We start from the raw sequence: 26,399 nt of genomic DNA on the forward strand, positions 1-26,399 counted from the left end.
GATGGAGTCAACAAATTCGCTTAAAGTTCACAAAAACAAAAGGTAAAGCGAAGCCAATACCATCGATGGAGTCGATATGGAGGCAAATATTAAATGCATTTCTGGTGCCCCAATCACTGGCGGATGGGGGTGGATGGTGGGTGCTGCCACATTGGCGGGGGGCGGCGGTTGTGGCGGTGGGCGTGGGCGTGGAAGGCACGTTGGAGTCGTCGTCGTCGTCGTCGTCCTATATCAGGAGTTGCACTAACTGCATTAGCACCCGCCATGGATACGCTATCGATTCAGTGCCGCTGTAGGCGTTGATTTGATTTGATTTTGACGCAGAGGCCAAGGAAATTTCTAAATCACTGCCACACGGGGTGCCTGGTGCCTGGTGCTTGGTGCTTGGTGCATGCACATCGTGGAATGTGGTGTCATTCTGTGTGCGGCTGCCGCGACTGCCATTGGGCCAGGTGAAAGCAAATTGATACAATATTCCATAAATTATTGGGCATTAAATTGTAATCAGCTCGATTCATTAGCGGGAATGATGGCAGGGGCCAATTGTCTATTCCCATTTGGGATTTTCCATGACTTTCACTCAAGAAAGAGGGAATGTCTATGGTAATTTGTTGTGTACGTGTGAGCCCTAACCCGCTGCCAGGCTCGGCTTTTCTTCTGCTCTCTCGGTCATCAATCAATGGAATGCCGAATGCAAAGATAAACTAATGATGGCGTAGAGACTCCCATTTCAATTTTCAGTTTTGCTTTGGCAGCAACTAAGTAAGGCCTGTCCGGAGAGTGCCAGAATGGTTATGCCACCGACGGCGCCTCCCTTTTGGATCGAGCGGGATTTAATTACACACAGCTCCAAAGTTATGCAAATGAAAATGCAATCCTCAATCCTAATACCCAGCCCAGGGCCCAGAACCCAGGACATAAGCAGAAGCAGAAACAAAGGGCACAAAAAGCACACGGGAGTACACTCCACACAAAGGTTGTCCTGCGCAACGGAACAGGGACAGGATACGAAGGGACAGGACAGGACAGGACGGGACAGGACGGGACAGGACGGGACAGGATCCGTATACTCTCTCTTTCTGCAGTTGGCATTGATTCGGCTTTAGCTTTCTGCTGCTCTGCTCCGCTCTCCACCGCTCTCTTCTTTGTGGCCGAAATCCCCATCAGCCCCACCCGCGGACGCGGCACCACCTTTGGCCTTTATGTAATGCCAGACAAAAAAATAGTTTACACAAAATCAAATAAAATAAAAATAAAAACACAATAAATATGAATGAGCCTGGCCGTGGAGCGGGTTTTTAATATTAACATAAAATATCTGATCTGATTTCTACACAAAAAAGGACAACAAAAAACGTGGGGAAGCCGGATGGGCAAAAAAATAAACGAAAATAAAATCCCTCCTGTGGCATATCAATGCCTTTTTGAAAAATATTTGTGGTCACATCATAAATAACGGCAATGAAAATGAAATGCTGGGCAATTAATTGGCCAGGACACAGGATACACACACACACACAGGCACAGGCACAGGAAAGGAGACAGGAGAGTGCAGGACTGGAATGGACAGGGCAGGACAGAACAGGACAGTTTGGACCAGGACAGGACTGCAATCAACATAAATTCTCTTGGGGGCTGGAAAGCAAGAAGCCCCCCACACAAAAAGTAAATGCATAAAATTTTATTATTTCAAAAAGTAACTTCAAGAATCCTTCCCCCACTCCCCCCACTCCCCCCACTCCCCCCCACTCGCTCGCTCGATCCTCTGCTCTAGGACTGTGTTGGCCTGGAACTTGTGCTGAGTTATTGAATAAAATGTAATAAACACTTTTAGTAACTTTGTCTTATGCATTTTGTCCTGCCAGAGACCATGCTCGCAGAGCCGGGCAGGAGCGGAGGGAGGGACTGGCGTATAGAACGACTCGCATCATCGCATACAATGCGTATACGTTATATTTGGCTACTGCTGTCCATAGTTGTTACGAGTGTCTGTAGCCAGGACAAAGCCAGAGGGGTATACTGGGCAGACCGGACATGGAAGCTCATCCGCAATTATATAGTCCTTTGACTACAGCAGTCCCTATCATCCTCATCAGCGGACAGCGATCATAATAATAGAATAATACGAGCTTCTCAGAGCAGTGGCCTAGCCGCTAAGCTTGGCCTGGAGGTTCCGCCAGGGTATCTCAATCTTCGATCAACCTACGATTGCCTTTCCACCAAGTTGGTGTTTTTGTTGCTGCTTCTGCTGCTGCTCCTGCTGCTGCTGCTGCTGTTGTTGTTGTGTAAGCAATATTGAAATGCTGTCATTGAGCGTGCTCACTGAATTATGAAATTGAAAACTATTCAGTGCAAAACATTTTTCTTTGAATTTTATCAGCTCAGCTTCGCTTCTGCATACGAGTGCGAGTGCGAGTGCGTGTGTGTGTGTGCGGATTGGGTGGATTTGGTTGTCAGCTGCTGATGCTGCTGCCATTCCAAAGGACTCGCCTTAGACCTCTTGAAATGTTGTTAAATTTCAAGTGCAAAAAATTGGCTTAAATATTTTAATTTGTGTCTGCCGCCTTGCCAGCCGAATAGCATCCAATCGGAATGAAATGAATTCGCATTTATATGCGCATTGTACGGGCATTGCATACATATATTGTATGAATGAATGCATGAATACACTCATACTATTACACATCGAATCTATGTGGAGACATGTCTATATACGAGCGTGTCTGTATGTACATATAATGAAAATCTCAACAACTTTTTGCTTATTTATTTCGGGGCGACAAGTTGCTGTCACAATTTCAAATGCTGCAGAGACCTCCGTTGCGTATACGCAATTCGTCAGCCGAGATTTGGCCAAAGTCATGAATCTGTTGGTCGATGCTAACGCTGGGGGTGGGCCGTGGGCCGTGGGCTGTGGGCTGTGGGCTGTGGGCTGTGCTGAAAAACGGATGCTGCAGAGGAAGTCTTTCGGCTGGCAAGAGCTCTTAATCCCCCCGTCTGGCTTAGGCAGTTGGCAGATGGCTGGCTAAATTAAAGTGCCAGACGATTATGGGGCAATCAGTTAGTTTGCTTCTTTACTCGTTTTGGATTTTGCTTGAAATGCCTTGAAATCACACACACACACTCGTGCTAGGTATCCTTGTATCTGCAGGGGTTTTTATGCAAACTTCAAATGGAAGCTTGAATGCTTTTCCGCGTGTCTTTGGTGTCTTTGAAAGTGTCATTTGAGCGCTAAAGACAGACGAATGAATGAGGCACTAAAAGAAAGTGAACTAATTGGATTTCTTCAGCTATCTTTCCGCTATTTTCAAGTAGTACTCTAGCCCCCCAAGATAGTTTGTCCATGGTCTTGGCTTGGCACTTGCTAGGGCCCTGTTTGATGAGGGGCCCTGCATTTGGCTAGGCCTCCCTAAACAAAGGAGAACACGCCCCCACCTCCATTCAGGCACCCCGTTTAACCCCGTTTATCTTCTGGCGAAAATGCTGCGAATGGCAAACGGAGTTCGAGCTGGAGTGAGGCAAAAATTGTCATATTGGTTTAGCCATTTCCTGTGGCAGCAGACGACAGACGGCAAAAAAAAAAAGAAACAAAAATTGTGAATTGTGAATCAGATATACATATGTACATATATGGACGGACATGTAGAACTACATACCTATCGCCTTTATGTATCTGGCGTCAGCAGAAAGGCAGCGAGAAAAAAAAATATTCCAAATTTGTATATGCACAGAGAGCTTTGACCTAATCTCTGCTGCAATATTTCTCTCCTCGTGCTGCCCTTCCCCCAGACACCACCCCCCACACCCTGCCCCAGAGTGTGTGTTTGTGTGCGTCATTTATGTTATTACTTTTCTTCAGCACACACACACACACGACTATATGTGTGAGAGAGAGAGAGGGGTAGCTATTTATATGAGAACAACATTCCAGTTGGTATTACGCAAATCCCCAAAACGCTTTAGCTGTCGCAGCTTTCTTCCAAGCGGGTGCCTTCCGACCAACGACCAACGACCAACGACCAGGACCCGTTCGCCCCTGCCCGCCCCCTTTGGCTGTGGCACCACACAGAACACCACCCGCACCCGCACCCCCACCCCCACCCACACCCGTAAACGTAGCAGGTCCTAGAACCGGAACCGGAATGGCGACTACTGCAAAAGTGCGTGCTTGCATGTGAGCGATATGTCACTCTGCATATGCCTGTGTCTCAGTGTCTCTGTGTCCGTGTGTCCGTGTGTCCCTGTATGTGTGCGTCCCTCTTTCTGTGGCTGTGGCTGTGTCTGTGTCTGTGCATTTAATTCTATGCTCGTTTCTGTTGAATTTTTGGCCTTTTCATGAGGCTACACTTGCAAAAAAAAAAACCAAGAGAGCAGGATCTTCAATGAATATAGGAACTATTTTTCGCAGTGTCCTCACAGAACTCTCACCCTTTCTCTTTCTATTGCTGCTCTTAATTATAACCTCATATCGTCTTGGCCATCGTGAAATTTGTCAAGTGTATCCATATGTATGCAAAGGAAAAAAAAAAATAAAATGGAAAGAAAGGAAGGACGGAAGGACGGAAGGAAGGAAAATGGCTGCCAGTTGTGTAGGTGCATGGAGACTGAAGCTAAGAACTGCCGTAAAACTGAAAACTAAATCTTAAATGTAAGCTTTAATGGCCTTCACCTCCCCTCCCACCCACACTCTCCACACACACACATGCACCGAAAAAGAGAGGGAAAATAGAGCAGCGAAATAGATAGATAGATGGAGTTGGTTATTCTTAAGCGGTCGCGTTTGTGCCCCATTTGAAGTGCACTCAATGTTGTGGGATGACAGAGAGAGACAGAGCCAGAGCCAGAGCCAGAGTCAGAGACAGAGACAGACAGTGGTGAGAAGCACTTGGCATTCATCTTGGGGCACCCCTTGCCCCCGCAACCCTCTCCCGGGGCATCGTCTCGTTAGGCAAGTCAATAGAGCAGACAATGTTTGGGGGATTCGGTGTGTGGTCGCCACCATTTTGCTCATTGCATTGTCATCGAAGAGGACTCGATTTTTGGCCCACACACAGGCCATTCAGGACTCTCTGGAATCCTTGGATGTGTGGATGTGTGGATTTGTGGATGTGGAACTTTGTAACCATAAATGAATTATGCGACATTTACTCAAAATTGCTTCCTAATGCACAACATCCGGCCCAGACAAATGTCTCTATCTCTCTCCCTCACTCCCTCACTCTCTTTCTCTGTCTCTTTATCTCTCTGTACGTCTCTGTGTGTCCTTGTGCGAATTGTAATAGAATGCCCGATTCTATGTTGAGCTTCTAATAAATTTGGGGGTCTCCTCCTTCTCCCCTCAGCCTTCTCGCTAAGCCACAGGCGATTGTTTCGGCTCGAAGCTCGCTTTTATATTTCTAGTTTTTCCAATGGAAATCGTTTAGCAAACCGCTTGGCATTTGCAACACACACACACACACGCACCCAGAGTGAGAGAGAGAGAGAGAGAAAAACCTGCCTCCATAGACACAGATCCAGATCTGGAGAGACAGAGACAGAGACTGAGACGGAGCCCGTCTGGTGGTGCCATCTCTTTCTCGGTGGCAACACTTAGAGTGCACTTAAAGTTTTTACTTTATTTGCTGTGCTCCCTCTCTCTGATTTATGTTGCACTTTCAATTGTCTCTCCGGAGAGAGAGAGAGAGAGCAGGCCTCTCTTGCATTGGGATTTTTGGAGGGACTTACTTGTTGGCAGTGGGCCGCACTTGGCCTCATCCTTGAATGTGCAGTACTTCTGCAAATCGTCGAAGTAGAGGCCGGACGGGCAGCGGTTCAAGTACGGATAGCCGTCCACGCACTAAATTGGCGAAAAACCAAAGAGAAGAGTTTCGATTCAAATGGAAGTCCATCCATGGGGCGTGTGGCGGGGCACTCACCTGATAGAACCGACGACAAGTGGCAGGATCCGCATAGTTGCCATTGGCAATGTGTGAGGGGCACTGGAACTCCTCCTTCTCCTTATTTTGGCCTAGGAAACAAATCGACGAAATGTTACGATTAGATATTGCAAATTGACAGATGATGATGGGATGATACTGTACACAGATATGTACATATACGTATCTGTAGATCCCAACGATAGTCTACCATCCTTTCTGTGCAATCGATACGACACTCCATGCGAGGGGCCTTCGCAAAAAAGATTAATCGATTCCATTTGCATGTAATCCCGAGAATCCATCAACCTTTTTTGCATTAACTTATTTGAATATCCGGCAATTAATTGCATAATAGACACACCGCACATCGTACATACATGCATGTACATATATGTGTGTGTATAGCCCGACCCACGGGGGGATTATATAGAGGGGAGAGGGGGGACTGGGGCATGCAGATATGTAGTACATAAATACAAATTATAATCGCGTAATGTATATTTATGATGATTTTGTGTTGCACATACATACATACATACATACATATGTCTCTCGTTTTATTTTTGTTTATTTTTTATGGTTTTATGAAAAGCCAAATCTAAGCTTAAAAGGCTTGGCGGCTTGACATTTACACAAAAGCCGCAAATCTAAGGGGGTCCGAGGGGCACGTAAATAAATAAATGGCAGATAAGATATAATTAAATGTCGATTTACATTCGATTAACTAGCGGCAACAGCAACAACAAGCCAGAGAGAGAGAAAAACATTCGAGAGTATTAAGTGCAGATCCGCAAAAAAGCAAAAGCACAAATAATGAGTACTTTGGGGGGTCGCAAGCTTGGATATCCTGGAAATAGATCTCTACTAAAGCTTTGTACATAGTCCTTCACACATTTGGCCATCTACTAGCCCAGAGATCGGCTGCAGAGGCTCTTCTGGGGGTCAAGAGGAGACCGAAAAAGTGTCAGAATGCGAATTGTGTCTAATTAGAGCTCTAATTTGAATATCTCTTTGCTGAGAAGAGAGAATAGCCTTGTACTCGGCCCAAAATCAGCGAAAATAAACGCTTAAAAGCCATCGAAATATATAGAACGGGGGGATACTTTAAACGATTTATGTATACCCCAAATTGTACAAAATATTTCCCACTCACTGCCTTTGACCGCACAAATCTGATCATAATCGTAATCCCCTGGCCAAGGGTATTGCATAAATGAAACCAAATTAATGAAAATATTTCAAAAATCGAAATCCGAATCCAGCAAATCCCCCGCAGTCCCCCGCACGGGACGGCAAGGTGGGCGAGGGGAGGTATCGTTCTGTCGCGGTCTTGGACAAGTTTCAACTATAATGAATATAAATTGACTAACGGCATTAGATTAACACGCGCCTAAAACGCAAACAGCAAAAATCCACAGCAAAACGTCGCGAGGTCGGCGGCCATATTCCCGTTTCCCGTTTCCCATTTCCCATTTCCAATTTCGTCGCTAAATCGATGCGAACGCGTTTTCATGGGGGGTAAGTGCGGAGATTTTGGTGGATTTTGGTGGATTTTGGGATGAAATCAATTGACAGAACCACGCCCCCACGGCTGGGGCTGGGGCTGGGGCTGGGGCTGGCTGTCGCGGCAATTGTTCATAAAGCATTCATTCCATTTTGGGCTCTAAATGTTAATCAAATGAAAACTATTATTGGACACAATTGCATTGCGTGTACGCAGCACGAGCCACAATAATTATAATTATAATAAATATTTGTCAGTTTTCTATGATTTTTCACTGTTGCCAGGGCATGAAAATGGCAATTAATTGATAGCCAAAGCCGCCCCCCCCCCCCACCCCCCACAGAAACTGCAGCTGGAATGCTCCCTGAACATTTTTGGGGATTATGGGAATCAAAGAAGGGGTCGCTTTAAACAGATACTCCTCGCATGGGAATCGATCCGCAGACAATACTCGTGCTCGTGGTTTTTCTCTCACTGGAGTTCACCTCTGCCCTCGCGCCTGTACACAGCATATCTTGATTCAATGATGTATTCGGTGGGCATTTGGTAACCTGTCCTCGTCGCCATTACCATTACCAGTCGATGGCAGGCACTCCATCGACTCACTTAACCGGGGTCAAAGTGCATTTTGGCCGGCGATGGCTGGCAAAAAATAGCTCCCATAGCCCCCCTGTTTTATTTCGCCACATTCCGAATTGGTTTTACTTCCTTTATTTGCAGGTTATTTATTTATTTTCCGCAATCCCACACACACACACTCTTTAGTTCCTTTTGCTTTGCTCTCGGTATGGAAATATGGTTTATTATGCAGGACGTAGCCCCAGCACCGATGCCTCTCGAACTGATATTTTTGATACCGATTAGTGCTAAGTGAATGGCTTTAAAAGTAAAGGCTTTAATGCTCATCGAACAAACACATAAATAAATATATAGAAAATTGCTGAGGCCTGTAGTGTGTGGATGGATGGATGCCATCTCGATCGGCCGGGCCGGGCTTGAGCACACGAAAAAAGGAAGGAATCATTACGTTCTGCCAGCCCCCAACCTGAAAGGAACATCCGCTAATAGCACAGATTTTTAGCAAAATATACATATATACAATATGTATGTGGACCGCAGAATGGCAACAAAATTCCAGTTAATTTAAATGGAATGTGTGTGTAAAATAAACAATAACCAACCAGCAAAAACAGCCAATAGCAAATAAATTAAATCAAATGAAAATGCTGTACCACAAAACAGAAAAAAAAATCCGCGATAAATAGCAAAACCAAAGAGAGAGAGAGAGAGAGAGAGAGACAGGCGGAGAGAGAGAGGGGGAGGGAAAAGGAGAGCTGAGAGTGAGCAAAAACATTTTCATATAATTATTATGGCTAATTAATATTTATTAACCAGACCATCTAGCATCTACCATCTACCATCTACCAACCACCATCTGGCCATGTCCGCGTCACGTGTCCATGTCAATGTCCTAGCCCTGGGCCACTTCAAAGCAGGGGCCATATTACCAGAAACTGTTACAAGAAGTCACAGTTAATGAGGCGACTTCCTCTAAGCGGCTTACACCACCACCGTTGCAGCCCCCCATTGTCGAGAGACAGAGAGGGAAGTCTGTGTCTTTGCAGTGATTCAACTCTTGAGGGAGTGCCACTTTAAAGTTCAGAAAAATAATAATGAGGGAGGGCAATTGATTGAGGAGGAGGATTGAGCGGTAACCCGGCCTTCGAAGGAGTTGCTGCTGTGGCCACAAGGAGCACTCGGTGCTAACCTCCAGTTAAACGAGTTAGTCAAAGACTTGGCTGATTAGGCAAATGCCAGCAGACGCAAATAAGCATAGAAAGTGTGTGTTAAGAATATCGTATACCAATCATGCAGTCTGCAAGGCTTAACTAATAGTTTTAGGGTTATTTGGGGCACTCTGCACATCCTGCTGTTATTTCTGTGTTAGCTAGGATCTTAGAGATCTCTTTTGAAGGACTACAGTTCTTCTGCTTCGTTCTACAACTGTTACACTCCCGCTGTTAGTGTCATGAGGGGCAACTGTACTACTGTTACTGTCGTGCCGCACTGTTAGCCTCCTGTTATCGTCATACCTGCTGCTGCTGCTGCGGGGACGATGACTGCACGGCAATGAAAAGACGGAAAAATAATGATAATAATTAATTTATTGTACATTTATTTAAAAAGTCATAAGGCCAATTACATGGAAACTGCTTCTCTTTTTTGCTTCTTGTTGCTTTTTGCTTTTTGCTTGTTGCTTTTTTTTTTGTTCATTTGTTCGATTCCCTTAATTGAGAAATTGCGGAAATGCGGAAAATAATAATTAAAAATAAGCCCAAAAACGGTGGGCCGTTCAAAGGGATCGGAAAACGCTGTCCTGGGCCGCTCCAAGGAACAAATTAAAGTGTCCGCGAGCCGAACCGAACCGAACCGTGCAGCAAAATGGGGAAGTACCTTGGAACTCTCGAGCCAAAGGCCGGAAACAGTTTTATTTTATGCACATCGTGCAATAATTTTTCTTTTTCTTGTTTCATTTTTCCCCCAGCCCCATCCGCAGACCCCCTCCCTGCCATCGCCCCTCACCGTTTTCCCGCCACGCGTTTTTCTTCTTCGCCTTTTTTTAATTGTTGATGTTTTCCCTCGGCATTGCATTGTTGTTGCAGTGGCGATTTTTCTTTTCGCATGGCTATAATTTATTTAACATTTTTGCGGCAGTTTAAAGCGAGAACCATGGCAGCGACACGGAGAAACAGAGACCCACGTGTCCGTCCGCAGCGCCACGCAGAGAAAGAGACAGCGACAGCGACAGCGAGTGAATCGAGTGCCGACTGCAGTTTGCAAATTTAATTCAATTTTTTTGAATGATTTTCAATCAATCACAAATCGGCAGAACCGCAGTACAAGCACGGAATCATTATGAGGATAATAATTGTGAGAGGTGGCCAAAGAGCCATCATTCCCCTAATGGGGGTCATTCACCCTAAAAGTTCGGGGAATACTACCAATAAGCAAGATTGCCTCAAAGCGATGAATGTTGCAAGGAAACACTTTGCGGATAAATGGGAGTGCTTCTTCAGAGCGAAAGGGGGGAAATACAGTTCCACCACCGATCGGCATCAACAGAGAGCGTGAAATTATATGGTGGAAAGGGCAACAAACATATGGAAGGAACACCCAGAGAATCATTCCTACGATTCTAGGTCTCGGGAACCAGCAGGCCATCGGGCTCTAACACTTGAATCAATGAATATCCTGCACACACGAAGCATGGGAAGCATCGATTGATGGCCCTTACTCATCGATACTCATAGGAAAAGGTCACTTAAGAAACCACTTGAGATCACAGACAGAGCGAAGGTCATAAACTAGTCGATTTTTCACTTCAAAATGAATTAAATACGATGATATGATCCTCCCTTCGGCCTCCTACCCTCATGATAGGAGGTCCATGTTATGGATAGTCCTAGCTGAATGCAAAAATATCCCGGGAAAACTCCTGTAGTGGGCGCCTGGCCAGTGAATCAGTCGCGTCTGCTCGCTGTTTCTGTTTTCTGTGAATCATTAAAATATATATGCATATTTTTCTCTGGGTCTGGGCTTCGGCAGCTCTTTGTTTTCGTGCATTTTCAGTACCGTTTTTTCCCCATTTTCCCCGAAAGGGGCAAAAGAGGAAAAGGCAAAAGAAAACGGGGAAAAAGGCAGGGGCAAGGCAAGGGAATGCGCAATCATTTGCCTCCATCTGATACTCATGAGTGCATATGAATGCAGGGTACATATCACTCACTTCGAAGTGCTCTCAAATCTATAATTTGTATCTCTCCAAGTATCTTTTTGAATGGCGAGAACCCTCTTCCCCATATTGTAAATCGAATGTCTTGGAAGCGCTTGTTACCCTGTGATTATTATTTCTCCAAGGATACGCTTGAGGATATGTACCTTTTCGAATGAATGCGAGGTGTGTTCTTTGGGTTTTCAGAAAGAAAAGCTTAAATTGCATTTCCCTCACGGCAGCTTTTGCTCCTTCCCTTCCATTCCCTTTCCTGAATTTCCTTACCTCCTCTCTTACCTCCATTTCCTTTCGCCTCGCCTCGCCTCGCTTCGTTTTTTATTTCATTTTCTTTCACTTAAAACATTTCCCATTCAGCGGCTATCTCTGTCTGGCCATTGTCTGTACACCTTTCGCTCTGTCTCTGGCCATCTCCTTCGCACACAATCTCTCTCTCTCTCTCTCTCTGTCTCTCTCTGTCTCTCTCTGTGTCTTTCTGCTTTTGATGCCAGTGTATTTGTATTTGTTTTTGGTTAAACGGTTTTCGGCTGTGCCTTTGCTGTTGTTGTTGTTGTTTCTTTTTATCCGTTGTAGCATTTTCAAGTAATTTTTCACGCATTTCTGTGGCTGCTTTGCGCCTCATTTTTCACGCCTGTCCATGTGTGCCTGTCTCTCTCTCTCTCTCTCTCTTTCACTCACTCGCTGTGTCTCTCTCTCGCGCGCTCTGCCTCTCTGTGCGAGAGTGTGTGTTAAGCTGCTTAAATGTTTTTGTCGCTTCCCTTAGCAACATTGCTATTTTTTAATACCCATTACCCGCCGCGTCCAAGAGGGGATATTATCATTTTCCAAACGAGATATTCTTCGAAAGAAATCGTGTATGACTCACTTTACGGCTAGAGCATTGGAATCGTATGTTACCATGCTTCTGGCTGCACTCCCCCCTCCACCCTCCCCCCTGCCCCCTGCCCCCTGCCCATTCCCATTCTATAAACATCGGCAGCCACGTAAACAAAGCCACAACAAGCAACGGGTCTGCCTGCCTGCTGATCGCGCCCCTCTTTGCAAATCAGCAGAAAATTTCACTCACATTTCACTCGACGATCAATTACGTACTCGCACTCGTGCATGCTCTGACGATGGAGGCTCCAATTACCTCTCAGTCTCTTTCAGGGCTCTCTCTCTCACTCGCTCTCTCTCTCTCTCTCTCTCACAAGAGCACCAAGAGTCGGTTGCTCTGTGCTCATTCTCGCAGCAGGAAACAGCAGACACCGAGTGCTGGAGAGGCAAGCAGTGCACTGCCCCTCTCTCTCTCTCTCTCCCTCTCGTTATTAAATACAGATTAAATTTGGTCGCCTTCTGAGTTGCTTGGCGATAAGTTCGATTCAGTTGCCATATGATATTTCTGACATGACGGCCGTCCAGCGCGGGATCTTATCATAATTCATGATTAAATGAATAAATACTCGCGTTTGAAGTTGTACTAGTTCGAAGTGAAATTGAAGTATTTTAATTTGTGGTATTAATTTTGTGATTCCCCGAAAAGACCCATCCACCCGGGGGTATTCGCACAGTCGCTCCCTTTCTGTGGCTCTCTGTGAGTGTTTCTGTTGCTGCTTTTCTGCATTTACAACACTTAAATTGTAAATAATGCCGATTTGGTTAGCCCCAAAGAGAGACAGCATGGGGGCAGAGAGTGCGGGTAGGGGGGGGTGAGGTAAAACCTCGGCATTCACTTTTCGAGTGTGTAATGGCCAAAGCCACTTGCCTTTGTCAACAAATTTGCGTTTAAATGGCTCATGTGACTGCCAGGCACACAGCCTGCCCCGCCCATCCAGCGAGTGGTGGTATCCATCCTTTCTTTTGTTCTTTGCGATTCGGATTTAATGTATTTTTAAATTATGTTGATTTCTTTCGCTCTGGCCTGCGCGCACAGCAGCGGAGTAAAGGAGGATAATCTTCTCCTTTCTCCTCTCTCCCTCCCCGGCAGGAAACGGCCGAAACAGAGGACTAGAACTGGAGACAGGCTGAACTGAGTGTGTGTGTGTGTGTGTGTGTGGCGCTCTTTCTCTTAATTGGCTTTTCATTTTGCGGAGAATGAGATTTGGCCTTGGTATGTGTCGCAGCATGAGGCATTAATCAACACTGGCTTAAGCCACACGAATGACTGATGGAAGCAGTTCTGCCAGAATTTGCTCAGAACAAAATTGCTAAGCTGGCAGCACTGGATGGAAGGCCACCTTAGTTCCTTAGTTAAAGTTAAAGTTCCTTACTTTTGACACAACAACATAACCTAAAACTTGTTCCAATATTTACATGAATGTATAGAGGAATCACCATGAATCTGCAAAATTGTATGGTAGCCTTTTTGAATGAGTTCTGCGCGAAATTCAAATGGCCGTTGGCCACGTACGAAGTGCTTCCGAAGCGCAATGGCTTTTTTTGTATGCTGAAGCTGAAAGATGTGTCTGCCACTGGCGAGGGTAACGTAGCAACATGGTTGCAAGAATGCTGTTGCACGCTTATCACTTGCTTTCTTTCAGGCGCCTCGAAGAATATGGCCAAACAGGTGGCGGCTCTGTGCGTGTGGAAGAAGATACTCAAGATACCGGTGATCAGTGCCATCCTGAACCAGTCCGATGCCTCGCCGATGATGGCCACCAGCGCCCTTGCCTTGTTCGGGGAGGACCATTTGCTGAGCCTCAAGCAGCGCAAGAAGCTGCGCGACCTCCTGGTCCTCGTGGCGACCAACATCGAAGGCGAGCCACTTCCCATCGCAGAGCCCATCGCAGAACACATCGTAGAACCCATCGCAGAGTCCATCCCCATCCCGAAGAAGACTCCAGCGAGCCTTGGAATCTACGAACTGCCGTATCCGGATGTCGGTCCTGTTGTGAAGAATCAGCAGACTTTGAAGTGTACGGCTGAGGCAAAGGTACCTCCTCTTATGCACGTCAAGCCCAACCCATCCACCATCCGAAAGAAAGCTCCAGAGAGCCTGGGAAACAACAGGAGTCCGTATCCGTATGAGGAGGCTGCTGAGAAGACAGTCAGCGGAAATTCCCTCAAGCTGGAGCCTCGTTATGGGCGAAATATACCCGACCCCGGCCCCACCTCATACGGCGTGCGCACCCACCTCTTGCAAGATGATTATTTTTTTAAATTTCCCAAAGATCTCAAAGAGGCTGCATTTAAGGTCATCAACTCCAAGGACTTTGAGACCAAGAAGGAACAGGCCGAGGCCCTGCTGGCCGCCCTGCAGCTGAACTACACCATGGCCCCGGTGCCGTGCAAGAACACCAAAGATCCGCTCGTCTCAGTGACGCTCCACTGTGATTATAATGGGCTGTTTATAGACCAAAAGAGCAACATATATAACTTTATCATCGAGTACCTCAACGATATGCTTCGCTAAAAGCAAAAGACAGCAAAAAAGAAGTGTATCCAAGACAAGGAGACCCCTAAGAAGGATGTACTTTTATTACTGTAACATTTAGAAGGATCTCAGGGATACAAATTTCAAATAAATCTTACTATAGCCATTCTCCGGCTATAATAGTGATTATTTCCTTGTGATATGAGACTGAGAAACAGACGGAAATTAGCTCAATAATATATACGTATAGAGTGTACTCTTCTGGCTACTGGCTTCTGGCACATGCCCCTCTTTGATTGTAGGGTACAAGAAGTCAATTATGCAATGCTTTCGATGCTGGCTTTTCGGTTGAGGAGATGCGATGCGATGCGATGCGACTCGATTCGATGGCAAAATAATATTTAAATGAAAACCAAAAGGCAAAATCAATGTCACAATCAAAAGTTGCATAAATGAAGCTCTCTCTCTCTCTCTATGTGTCTCTCTCTCGCTCTGGCCCGTGCCCCCTGCTCCGTGCTTCTTGCCTCTTCTGTGCTGCTTCTGTTATACATAGATTGGCATTCCCGTCTGGCCTGTCCGCAATACCCACTGTCTGTTACGGTGTCAGCAGCCATTTACAATTTACATTTTACATTTTTTCAGAGTTTTTACGTTAACGTTTACATAATTCAGGCAATAAGCGCCGCTCGAAACAAGTTTTGTAAGCCAGAAAGGCAGGCAGGTAGGCAGGCAGGCAGGCAGGCAGTCGGCAGCCCCGCTGAGGCGGCACAAAAGAAAGTGAAATCGAAAGAAGAAATTTAACACATATACTCGTATTTAGTAGGTACATACATATATTGAACGGTACACATGAGTATAGGATGGATTGATTACGAGGGGAGTTCGATGCAAATAAAAGTAGGCGGATAGGCAAATAAACGAAAGCAAAAGTTGACCATGAAAATCTCTGTGTGTGTGTGTGTGTGTGTGTGTGTGTGTACTGCTCTGACAGACAGACAGACAGACAGAGAGACAGATCAGATTTGCATATTCATGAAGTTCATGAATCTGGCAGATACATATTTCCGATATCCGTGTGTATCCGCGAGGTATGTAAATGTGTGCCGCTGTCGCTGCCGCTGTCGCTGGCGCTGCCGCTGGCGCTGCCTCTGGCTGAATCGTTAATTAGTATGAGCAACTATCTGCAAAAGCTGCCGCTAATCAAGTTGGAGGTCAGTCCGGCAGTTGCCGATTACGTAAAAGGAAGAGCGATGCGGCCTGGCTGGAGATGAGAGTCCAAGTGCCCCCCGGCCAGCTACGAGCTGGCCAGGACAGCGCTGACCTTGCACAGCGGCTGGGTGGGGGGTAAAACCAGTTGGACAGACTGCCAGACGAGATGCCATCATCTTCCATGTTACCTAATTCGATGTCGTACAGGAAGCAGGCCCCGCAGGCACTCCACTCAGAGAGAGAGACGGGTGTGGGGGGGGGGGCTTTCTTTTGGCTTTATTTCGCTTGCAATCGAAACACGAACACACAGTAACAAAAAACTGACCACAAAACAAAAAAATAATGATATAGGGGTATATGTATGTACTCGTATATGGATGCAACGAATGCGGAAACGCTAGCCAGATGGTGTGTGGCGACTCCTTCTGCTCCCAGGACACTTACCGTTCACACTAGCCACAACGAGCAGCGTTGCAGCGACTAGACAATGCTGCAGTTGCATCTTGAAGCTTCCACACACCGATTCGATTCTGTCTTGGGCGACTGTCTTGTCTTTGCAACGTGGTATCGATTCAACAGCGGTCTCGATTCGATTCGATCTCGATTCGAGCGAAACAGCGGGAGAGCGAGACAGGACGAGAGGGCGAGCGAGGGAGAGAGAGACGTCCGCCGCGAGCAAATGCAAACCGCCAACTGATCGAAGACTTGGGCCAACAAATTGCAAGAAGCCAACACTTGAGTGGCCAGCCACTTGGCCAAGTTAGAGCCTCAGAGCACTCGGCCGATGAGTGGCTTCGAGAGAAGCCAGAGATGCTCTCTGGGAACACAGCTGGAAAAAAGGCTAGAAAAGAGCTTTGGAAAATAGCTAGAAGACAGAAAAAAGTGCCCGCAAAATGGGGTAAGGAGAAGGTAAGCATTGAACACCTTCCAGGATTGTCTTCTTAGTACCTTTTGCTGCCACTTAATCCAGAATTTTGTACCTTTCAGGCATACAGTAATCGAAACGCTTCCAGCCAAAACCCACAGCTCTGATCGGCGTTCGATGGATCGTTCGAGTGCGGAGCTCGGCAAACAAACTCAATTCACTTTCAACTGGAACTGGTATTGGGCTGGGGGCTCTGTCTCTGCTCCGTCTCCGTCTCCGTCTCTATCTGGGCAATATGGCTGGATTCGATCGCGTTTCAGTCTGCAGCCGGTTTGAGCCGAGTCGGAGCTGGGCTGTGCTGGGCTGTGCTGGGCGCATGCGTACGCATTTCAATGAGGGGCTCCGCCATGTGGGCTCCAAGCGATACCCAGCATAATGGCCTGCCCATCCATATGCATGACAGCCTATCGTACCATCTGCCTTGGATCTATCTATCTATCTATCTATCTGTCTATCTGTGTATGTATATATGGCTTATAGCTTCTGGTGATTGGAACAAGTTCTTGGCTCATTTCAGATGCCAGATGCGGACATATCGGACCCTCGGGGTGTACCCACAGTGTTTGCATATCAATCAAGTGTTAATTGAATAATACAGTTATCGGCAACTGCAGACACAAGAGAGACAGGCACCCACAACGTAGATTGCATCATCAACAAGCCCATTCGCTGGAGAACCCATCGAGAGAACTTCAGCCCGTGGATAACTTTATTGGCTTCGTGTCGTGACTGAGTGAACCACAACAACCACATTTCTGGGAACACTCTCACACACACACACACACACACACAAACCAGTTGGCCGAAAACTTTAACGTTTCGTGTCTAGAACTTGCAGGAACCAAACCCAGCCCGCCAGCCAAAAACAAAAAAAAAACAATCCAATAATTAAATTTCAAATTCAATTCCAGAAGAAATATTCATCGAAACCTATGCAAGCCACAGACTTGATGGAGAATCAGTTGAAAGAGGCTTTGCTGCCAACGATCTGGCTTGCAGCCATGGGATGGTAGGAGTATCTGAGTGCGAGGATGATATCTGTACAGCAGAAGAGGTCAGTAGCTGTGCCCGATCTTCTGACACCCCGCCCGCCGATGGACAGATGGAATCCGAGTGCGAATCAGCAAAACTGGTCACCAACCATATATATATATGTATATATATATATGTACATGTATTTAGCCGCCTCTGCACCTGTACGGGCATTCGATGCACAAAAACTTTCGATTTTAGTTTGAAATGTCAATAGAACTTGAATTCATTTAGGGTTTCTGCTGCTGTTGCTGTCGCTTTATCCGGATTTCATTTGATTTGACTTTGGCTTTTGTTTGTGCCTGCAGCGTACCCCCACACACACACACACACACACACACACACACACACACGCGCGCAAACAATTTAATTTTGAAACAATGGGAATTTATAAATCGAGAAACGGATAACCAGAGATAAGTCCGTCAATGAACAGTCCGTCCGTCCCTTTGATGGAAATTTGAAATTTCAAATTTGAAACTGAAGAGCAATCGGCTGAGCGCGGACTTAGTCTTAATACCCTTGCTTTAGCTAGTATATGTATTAAATGTGATTGGATGGAGACTCTTTTTGGCTCTGAAAGTGAAAGTATTTCAGATTGTGAGACCCGGAGAGAGAAGCTCCTCCTCTCGAGTCGGGCAATCAAGATCTGTGTCTCTCTGTGTGGACAAGTGGACAAGTGGACAAGTGGACAAGTTTTTGGGCTCTGTGAATAGCCAATGAGTACTACTCACAACTCACTTTGGACCCGTCGTTGGGCCTCCCATTGCCCTTCCTGTAAAATTATTTGCATTTCCAAAAAACTATTTCCCCTCCAAGTGGGGCACACACACGAGATTTTGTTTTGTTTTGTTTTTTTTTTTTTCATGAATATTCAGCATGCACTCAGTGCGGTTCATGGCTATAAGGCTGAAACTGAGAACACAATCGTCCTCGAATGGCAGGCAGGGCAATCCTCAAAACGTTTTCTCGGGCTTCCCGCAAAAAAAAACCAACAAAAATAACAGGAATTTGTCAGCTCATAGAATTTCGTTACGCACTGTATTCCGTGCGTATGTGGCAGTGGGAAAAATTGTTGGCCATTTAAACCAATAAATATGTAAATTTTTCATAAATTTAATTAAATTCACTCACAAAAGGGTCCCCAATGCCCCCCCCCCCCCCCTCCCCCCCTTCCCTCCTTTACTGCAACGAAAGTTGTGGCCCTAAAGCCTCCCCCCCCCCCCACGGCCCTTTCCAGCACCCATTAAGAGGGAAAAAGTGTTGGAGAAATGAAGAAGTTTTCCTCTCTCTCTCTCTCTGTCGCTCGCTCGTATTTTGCGGAGATCCATGGCTGAGTTGTTTCAGTGAATGAGTGAGAATAAAAGTTGGAGAATTGTATGCAAATATCTATCGCTGGCGGAGGCATTGAGCGGATCCATCCAGCTCCAGCTCCAGCTCCAGCTGCAGGTGCCAGATGCCAGATGCTGGAAAGAGTGAATGCCTGGCTGACTGACTGACTGACAGACAGACAGATGGACAGATGGACAGATGGAGTGACTGACGGAATGGCGGCTCCTTGGCGAGTCCTGAGACCGAGGCAAAAGTTATGAAAGTTTTTTGATGATAAATGGAGCTCCCCCCCTCCCCCATAACAATTTTATAGTTTTGTTTATAACAAAACAATAAAATACAACAATAGAAAGGCAAAGGAAAAGGAAAATGTATGCCTCAGCAGGAAGCAGCATCCGATGGGGTGACCTACTCCTCCGGCACCCTCTCCTTGGTCTCTTTCAATTGGAATTTACTTAATTTACCAGCGATTTTGGCTCAAGGAAATGCACGAATTGACAATGCAAAGGAAGAGCCCCTTCATAAGACCCCGCATGATACAAGTGAATATTTTCTTCTTTCAATTCAAATTAATGTCGTATCATAGCTGGATATCCAAGGAAGGGTCGGAGTCTCGAGTCAGGCGCCTGGAGGGGCCCCTCCAAAGGTCCCATAGAAATCTGACGAAACACAAAGATATGCCGTACGCCGATCGTCGGGGACGAGCCTCTCTGTAAGGAATAATCGGATAGTTTTGATTTGATTTACTTACGATATAAATATTCATTCCAGACCCCTTTGTAGGCACTTTTTGTACACTACAATTTCCAGGCATCACTGAAAACACGCTCAAACAACAAACGCTCACACAGATACACACATACAGAGCGATAAACCATGCCAAGGAGTGCGCGGGCGGAGCAGGAGCAGGAGCAGAGGTCCTCCAACCACTATTCGGACCGGCCTGGACCAAAGCTAAAGATCCCCGCCTCGGTGACGCAGGCGACCTGGCACCGGCACCGCAAGAGCTGCACCAGGCGGGCCTTGGCGGCGACCCTGGACCGCCTGCGGGTGATGGAGAAGAAGGTGCGGCTGCAGACTGAGCGGCACGAACGACTGCTGAGCAGCCTCCAGGAGTGCGGGGGACAGGGGGCCACCGGCACAGGCACAGGCACCGCCCCCGCCACAGGCACTGCCACAGGCACTGCCACAGGCACTGCCACTGGCACTGGCAGTGTGGAGACGCTGATCCGTGGCTCGGAGGAGGAGGAGGCGGACGAGCAGACGAGCGGCCAGGGCTGGCAGACGTTCATGGACTCGGTGAGGTGCCGCCTGAACGTCAACCAGGTGGTGCGACAGGTGCGCAACGATGCCGCCCTCACGCTGGACTTTGTGGTGCTGCTGGTGGCCGCCGCGCTGATCTCGTGCGTGGGTCTGGTGGGGAACAGCTACCTGCTGCTGTCCAGCAGCATGCTCATCTCGCCGCTGATGGGGCCGATCATTGCCGGCACCTTCGGGTCGGTGATCGGCGACCGGGGCCTCTGGTGGCTGGGCTTCAAGAACGAGCTGATCGGCATCGCCGTCTCGGCGGGAATCGGGTTCATCTTCGGCGTGCTCGTGTTCCGCTTGGGCCCCTTCTTCGCCATCGGCTCGGGCCTCACCGAGGAGATCGTCTCGCGCTGCACCATCCATGCCCTGGCCATTGGCATCATGACGGCCCTGGTCTCGGGCGCCGCGGGAGCCATCGCCGTTTTGGGCGGCAACACGGGCTCCCTGGCGGGCGTCGCCATCTCGGCCTCCCTGCTGCCGCCGGCGGTGAACGCGGGCCTGCTGTTCGCCCTGGCCCTGGGCGCTCGGGTCCTGCACCGCGACCACGAGCTCATCCAGAGCCTCGGCAAGCACCACGAGTACTCGAACAACCTGGAGACCGAGCTGCTGGTCTGCGCTCTGGTCAGCATGGCCCTGGCCCTCGTGAATGTCGTCTGCATTTGGGTGACGGGCGTGATCGTGCTGCTCATCAAGGAGGTGACGCCGGCGGTGCAGCGGAACCAGCAGTTCTGGCGCCACGACATCCGTACCGCCCGCCGGGCGGCGCACCGGGATCCGGCCCTCCAGGAGGCCATCAATCGGTGGGACGAGCGGAGCCAGAGCCAGCTGGACTTCGGTGCGGACATCGACCTGGAGGCGCCGCAGTACCAGAACACCTGGTCGCCCGGCATGGACCGAATGCCCATCAGGGAGCATCTGCAGAGCAACTACCACACGGTCCACGGCTTCCAGGAGCTCTGCTTCACCCTGCAGAAGCTCAAGCAGAACCAGACCCTGGGCGGCCAGAGGGGGACCTCTACGGGGCCCACTGTAATGGAGCTGTTCGCCAGCATCAAGCAGGACAAGAGGGAGAAAGAAGTCAGCAAGGCAAAGGCCTCCTGCTCCGAGACAGCCCTGACCGGCAGGAGCGGTACCAGCCGTGGGCATGGGGCCTCGATCTGCCCTCCAGACCGTCCGCTGCGCCTGCTGCCCATCGGCAGGGCACCCATCGAGAAGGAGGAGGACGAATCGGAAGCTTAGCTCTGGTTGGCTCTGGTTGGCTCTGGAAATTGCAGCTAAACATGGGACGGGAGCCGAGTCCTGCAAAGCAACTTCTTTCTGTCGCGTTTTCTTGTTCGAAATGCTCCCTCTAAAGGCCATCTTCCATGTGAAAGTTGAATCTCTAGTCTCGTTCTACTTCCTGCCTCTTGGGGGAGACTGAACGGGGGAGAAGGGAAGAATTGCAGACTCTGGAAGAGCCCTCTATCCCCTGGATCTCTCTCAAAAGAGAGACCCTGTTCCTTGTGGGTCCATGCCCAACCCTTGGATCGCCTGGGCTATTGGATATTTGTATCCAGATATGATTCATGGCTGCTACTCTCATTAGGAATTTGTATATATGGCATAAACAAAGCGGTTATCGCTCTCTCTGCCCTGTGCATACGAGTATCCAATCCCTAATGCCATGGAAAATGGAAAATGGAAAATTTAATGTGCAAAAACTGGCCTAGGCATCGCATATGAATTGTGTTTGCACATTCTTATCGCTAACTAATTTCGCAAATCAACTGCACTGATTTCTGTTTACTTAATTGAAACTGAAAGATCAACAAAAAACAAAAACAAGACCCAAAAAAAAGGGGGAAAAACAACAAAATTGGAAACAGGAGGTCACGGTTTCACGGCAATGATTGCGACTTGGGGGATACCCCGTTTGGCAGGCATGTATTCGAGGGGAAGGCTTAGCACAGAACGGCTTATCACAGTGGATATATGGATAGACAGGTATTATCTTTCTGGTTCAAGCTCGAAAGCAAAACCCCCCATCGAGGCTGCAGGTACAGGGTGGACACATTCTTTGTGAGTGATTGAAGTGGATCGTGATTAGCAGGGCGCAGTGGGCAGGGCGCAGTGGGCAGGGCGCAGGGCGGGCGTTGAAATTGCATTTCCCCGGATGGAGGCAGAGGGGGGCTGCTGCAGGGAGCAGTGGCGCAGAGCAAACAATTCCGAGTTTATTGCGAATTAGAATAAAGCGAGAGCTCCGCAATCCGAAACAAATCGAAATCAAATTGAAGCGCAATCTCCCATCCGTGAAGCGTTGGCTCAGCCAGTCAGCCAGGCAGGCAGTCAGCCAGGCAGGCAGTCAGGAAGCCAGGTCATGTGCCTCTGCAAATCAGGCACATTAATTATGACGAATTGGAGCATCGCTGCAGGGCCCACGCTGCACGGTGCACCCCTAGAGGGGCTCTGCAGAGCGTTTCGTGTGTTGTAAAATGGGAAATTGGATTGGAAATATTTGCACGAAATTCCAATTCTCATTTTCAATTGACGCGCCAGCGATTATGCTGGACAATTTGTTCATTACGAGGCCCCACGGTAGCTGGACGTCCTGCCTCCTGCCGTTTGGTGGGGCGTTGCCAGTCGCAAATTTGAGGCACTGCCGCTGCTGCTCCACTCAATTACAGGCCTTTTGTGTTCCATCTGCGACTCCTGGCTACTGGCTCCTGGCTACTGGCTCCTGTGTTTGGAGCCGTAACCGTAACCGAAACCGAAACCATTCCCGTAACCGAATCATCCGTCAGGTGCGTTTGTTGTTTTCTGTGTGTGTGTGTGTGTGTGCTTCGCTTGCCTCTGACCCCATGGGGTCAAACTGGCTCTGGAGTGGAGGCCACTGGCAACAATAACTGCAACGGCCGCAACGGAACGTCATGGCGATGGACGACGAACCAAAGCAGTGGAAAAGGCAGCTAAACCATAGAACAAAGCAGTGGAAAAGCCACATAACCAAGCTGTGGATGAGCAGTCCAAAGCAGTTGAACTCCAACCAAAAGATAGGAACAAGCAGGGGAAGCATACCCAAAATGAGGCAACCAAGCAGTGGAAGAGCGAGTCCCAGGAGAGAAAAGGAGTTCTGCGCTTATATTGGATAGAGCGGAAAAAGTGTCCCACCCCACAACAAACTTCGGATAAGATCCATGCGATCCGGCCCTACGAAAGGGTAATCCAGCTGAGATTCAAAGGCCATCATTTTGATTTGACAGATTTATGATTAAGAAGAGTCTAATTTCGGAATTTACGAACGAAGTACGCCGTCATGCACGGTTTCATTCATGAATGCCGCGTGCCCCATGCCCCATGCGCCGCACCTGCTGTGGCGGTGGGTCCTGAACAAGACATTGATGCCGATGCCGATGCCGATGCTGATGGAATGTGAATGAGTTATTTGCAGGAGCGGGCCTGATTGATGGGTCCCAGTGCCTATCGAATGAATAGGAGATGTGGGATTCTATCAGTACGAGTAACAGGATAATCGCTGTTAATCGCTGATAATCCAGAGGTATCCTGAGGGCAACTACTGCTCTCTCTCCCTCTCTCTCTCTCTCTCTCTCTCTCTCTCTTTTGATCCAGATACTGTCACCGACTCCATAAATCCCACATATCCATATCCATATACTCGCAGGACTTTGTGAATTTATAAAGTATACTTATTTAAATACAAATAAAAGCCAAAACAAAACAAAATAAAGGAAAAATAAGAGGAAACAAAAAATTGAGGAAAATGAAATCGAAAATAAATTATTTAATAGAAATGAAAAGTTTTTCGATTTATTCTGGTGTTTTGTTGGAACTTTGTGCACGGCCACATAATTCACTTTGGCTGCCCCTCAGAGCCGCCTCAGGGGTCATCAGCCATGGGCATGGGGCAGCAGGTGCAGCGGCATAAATTTACGTTGAACGCGTAAATTTCGGGCAAATCCAGATGGGGGCAGCAACGAAATGAGATACAGATCCGCAGAGAGAGGGGAGTGCTGATGCCTGCTGCGGGTGCCTCGTGCCTTAGAGGCAGGCCTTGGATGGGAGGTGACAATGATTGGGGGGCCCCTTTGCCTCGCCCCTGCCACGCCCCGCCTAGCCCTGTGGGCCCCAGCGTTTGTTTGTCCCAACCAAATAAACTCGAATAAAATGAAAATTTGCCGCTTGCCATTTCGTTTATCGAATGCCACTTCAGCCTTGGGTGCTGGTGACGCCTCTGCCGCTCCTGTTGCCGCTCCCCTTGCCGCTGCTGCTGCTGGGGACCAGATGCCAGGGTTCTCTGACCAGTCTCGTAAATGACTTGAAGCGTTTTACACCTGAAAATGATTTCATTTTGCCCAGCGCCGGCACCCTACCCCTCCTCCACTCCTCCACTCCCCTCCCCCCGTACTGCTCACGATACACAGTGAGAAAAAAACGTGCCAACAACTCACTGAATGGTGAATCTATATCCCAAAACCCACTTTAACGTAGAATTTGTGCGGTCGAACCGAGGGGCGCTGCCGCATAACACGTTTTTCAAGTCCATGCGATTGTTAGCTTCCCTCTGAGCTGGATATTTTCCCTCAGTGTAGCCACCCCTCGTCGGCCAATGCCTCTGGTTTGTTTGCTCGCGCACTTTCAGTGCGTCGCCCAGACATCCCCACTACCCACTATCCACTGCCCTCCTCGTCCTCCCTGTTGCTGGTGTCCCCAAAAAGTGTATTAAATAAAAAAGTGACAACAAATATTGTTACGCTCCTGCACTCGGCGGCCACTGGCGGCCTCCTCCAGCGGCTAATGCGCAGAAAATTGGCCGAAATTTCATTTTGCAGCCAAGGCCCAGGACCCAGGACCCAGCAGCCGGCAGCCGGCAGCCAGCAGCCAGCACCCCGTCTGAACGGAGGAGACACAGGGAGACACAGGGAGACCCAGGACCCTGGTGGTAACTAATGGAAGCGAAGCTTACTTTACTTGTAAGCAAATATTTGCAGGTGAAACAAAGTTACTCGCCCCACTGCCTCACTGTCTCTCCGTCCGTCTGTCAGTCAGACCATTCCGGGCACCTGCACTCCGCCGGTGTGGGCGGGCTGCCGCGGGATTGAGATGGTCGAACATCAGCGCCACGAGCAGCTCCACCATCGCGTCGCGTCGCGTCGTGTCGCGTCCTGTCGCATCTAAGCTGTGTGCGGATTATCAAAGCAAACAAGCAAACTTACTGTGGATGCAGCAGCAGCGCCAGCGGCAGCGGGGCCTATGGCTTCGGGGGAACCAGGAACGGCACGGGCAGCCCTCTCGCACCCTTTGACAGTTGACATTTTGTGATCGAATTTTTGCTGGAATTTTCACCCAAAATTCAATTAAAAAGAAGTATGGACCGAAAAGCAGCTGGGGCAGGGGGAGCTGCCAGAATAGACAAGAAGCGGATTGAATCATTGCTTTAATAAACCGAAAACGGGGCCACAGACGGGGTTTCTTCTTGGGATTTGAACACGTACCTACCGAGGTCTCTCGCTCTCTCTCGCAGTGTGCCTTAGCCGAGAATCTATTTTGTGTCCCCAAAAAGAGTTAAGTCATGACATTGCTTTGGCATGGCCCCATATCGTTTGATGATGTCAACATTCTGCGCTCTTGGACCCATAGATAAAGATACAAAAGTTGATTGTTTGTTGATGGCCAGCAGTGGCCTGTCTAATGGCTAGGCGAGAACGGATGCCGCTAATGCGGCCAATAAATCAATGCGAAAACGAAAACGAATCATCGGCGACCTACATCAATCAGGAGCAATCAGCTTTGCTCATAACATAACAGGTTGACAGGACATTGAATCAGCAGCAGCAGCAGCAGCAGCGGCAGCGGCAGCAGCGAACGTTAAGCGGACACTTTTCCAGCTGATGGGCACAGAGACCCAGAAGCAGTAGAAGAAGCAGTAGAAGCAGTGGCGAAAGCACCAAAGCAGTGACTGATGGGAGTCGCCGCTCCACGATGTGTGTGCAAGTGTGTGTGTGTGTGTGTGTGTGGGGGAGTACCGTACTAAAGTC

General features: G+C 48.2%; 3 protein-coding genes and 1 long non-coding RNA gene across 7 annotated transcripts in view; 3 read left to right on the forward strand and 1 right to left on the reverse strand.

Moving 5' to 3' along the window:
- LOC6597808 overlaps positions 1–16,272 on the reverse strand; it is a 43,255-nt gene extending 26,983 nt beyond the window's left edge. The window contains exons 1-3 of the mRNA XM_026991247.1: positions 16,215–16,272; positions 5,916–6,007; positions 5,725–5,836 (exon numbers count right to left, since the gene is read on the reverse strand). Of these exons, the coding sequence (XP_026847048.1) occupies positions 5,725–5,836; positions 5,916–6,007; positions 16,215–16,272 (262 nt within the window). The remainder of the gene's footprint in view (positions 1–5,724; positions 5,837–5,915; positions 6,008–16,214) is intronic.
- Positions 12,645–14,750, forward strand: LOC6597807. 4 transcript variants are annotated; one of them, XM_026991129.1, is made up of 3 exons: positions 12,645–12,704; positions 13,514–13,668; positions 13,729–14,750. In XM_026991129.1, the coding sequence occupies exons 2-3, from the start codon at positions 13,524–13,526 to the stop codon at positions 14,598–14,600; spliced, it is 1,017 nt and encodes a 338-aa protein (XP_026846930.1). In that variant the 5' UTR covers positions 12,645–12,704; positions 13,514–13,523; the 3' UTR covers positions 14,601–14,750. The 4 variants fall into 4 exon arrangements, with proteins under 4 accessions (XP_026846930.1, XP_026846928.1, XP_026846929.1 ...); XM_026991127.1 differs by having other exon boundaries at positions 12,652–12,782; XM_026991128.1 differs by lacking the exon at positions 12,645–12,704 and adding an exon at positions 13,138–13,443.
- A 249-nt stretch (positions 16,273–16,521) lies between the features above and the next one.
- LOC113566269 lies at positions 16,522–17,988 on the forward strand. The gene is made up of 3 exons (XR_003409030.1): positions 16,522–16,679; positions 16,758–17,154; positions 17,213–17,988. It is a non-coding gene; the product is annotated as an uncharacterized LOC113566269 (long non-coding RNA).
- A 1,036-nt stretch (positions 17,989–19,024) lies between these two features.
- On the forward strand, positions 19,025–21,745 carry LOC6597806. The gene is made up of 2 exons (XM_026991186.1): positions 19,025–19,771; positions 19,831–21,745. The coding sequence occupies exon 2, from the start codon at positions 19,936–19,938 to the stop codon at positions 21,604–21,606; it is 1,671 nt and encodes a 556-aa protein (XP_026846987.1). The 5' UTR covers positions 19,025–19,771; positions 19,831–19,935; the 3' UTR covers positions 21,607–21,745.
- Positions 21,746–26,399: the final 4,654 nt, after the last annotated feature.

Source organism: Drosophila persimilis, unplaced genomic scaffold (genome assembly GCF_003286085.1).
Source record: "Drosophila persimilis strain 14011-0111.01,24,50 unplaced genomic scaffold, DperRS2 tig00000653-arrow-arrow-pilon, whole genome shotgun sequence".
Classification (NCBI taxonomy): domain Eukaryota; kingdom Metazoa; phylum Arthropoda; class Insecta; order Diptera; family Drosophilidae; genus Drosophila; species Drosophila persimilis.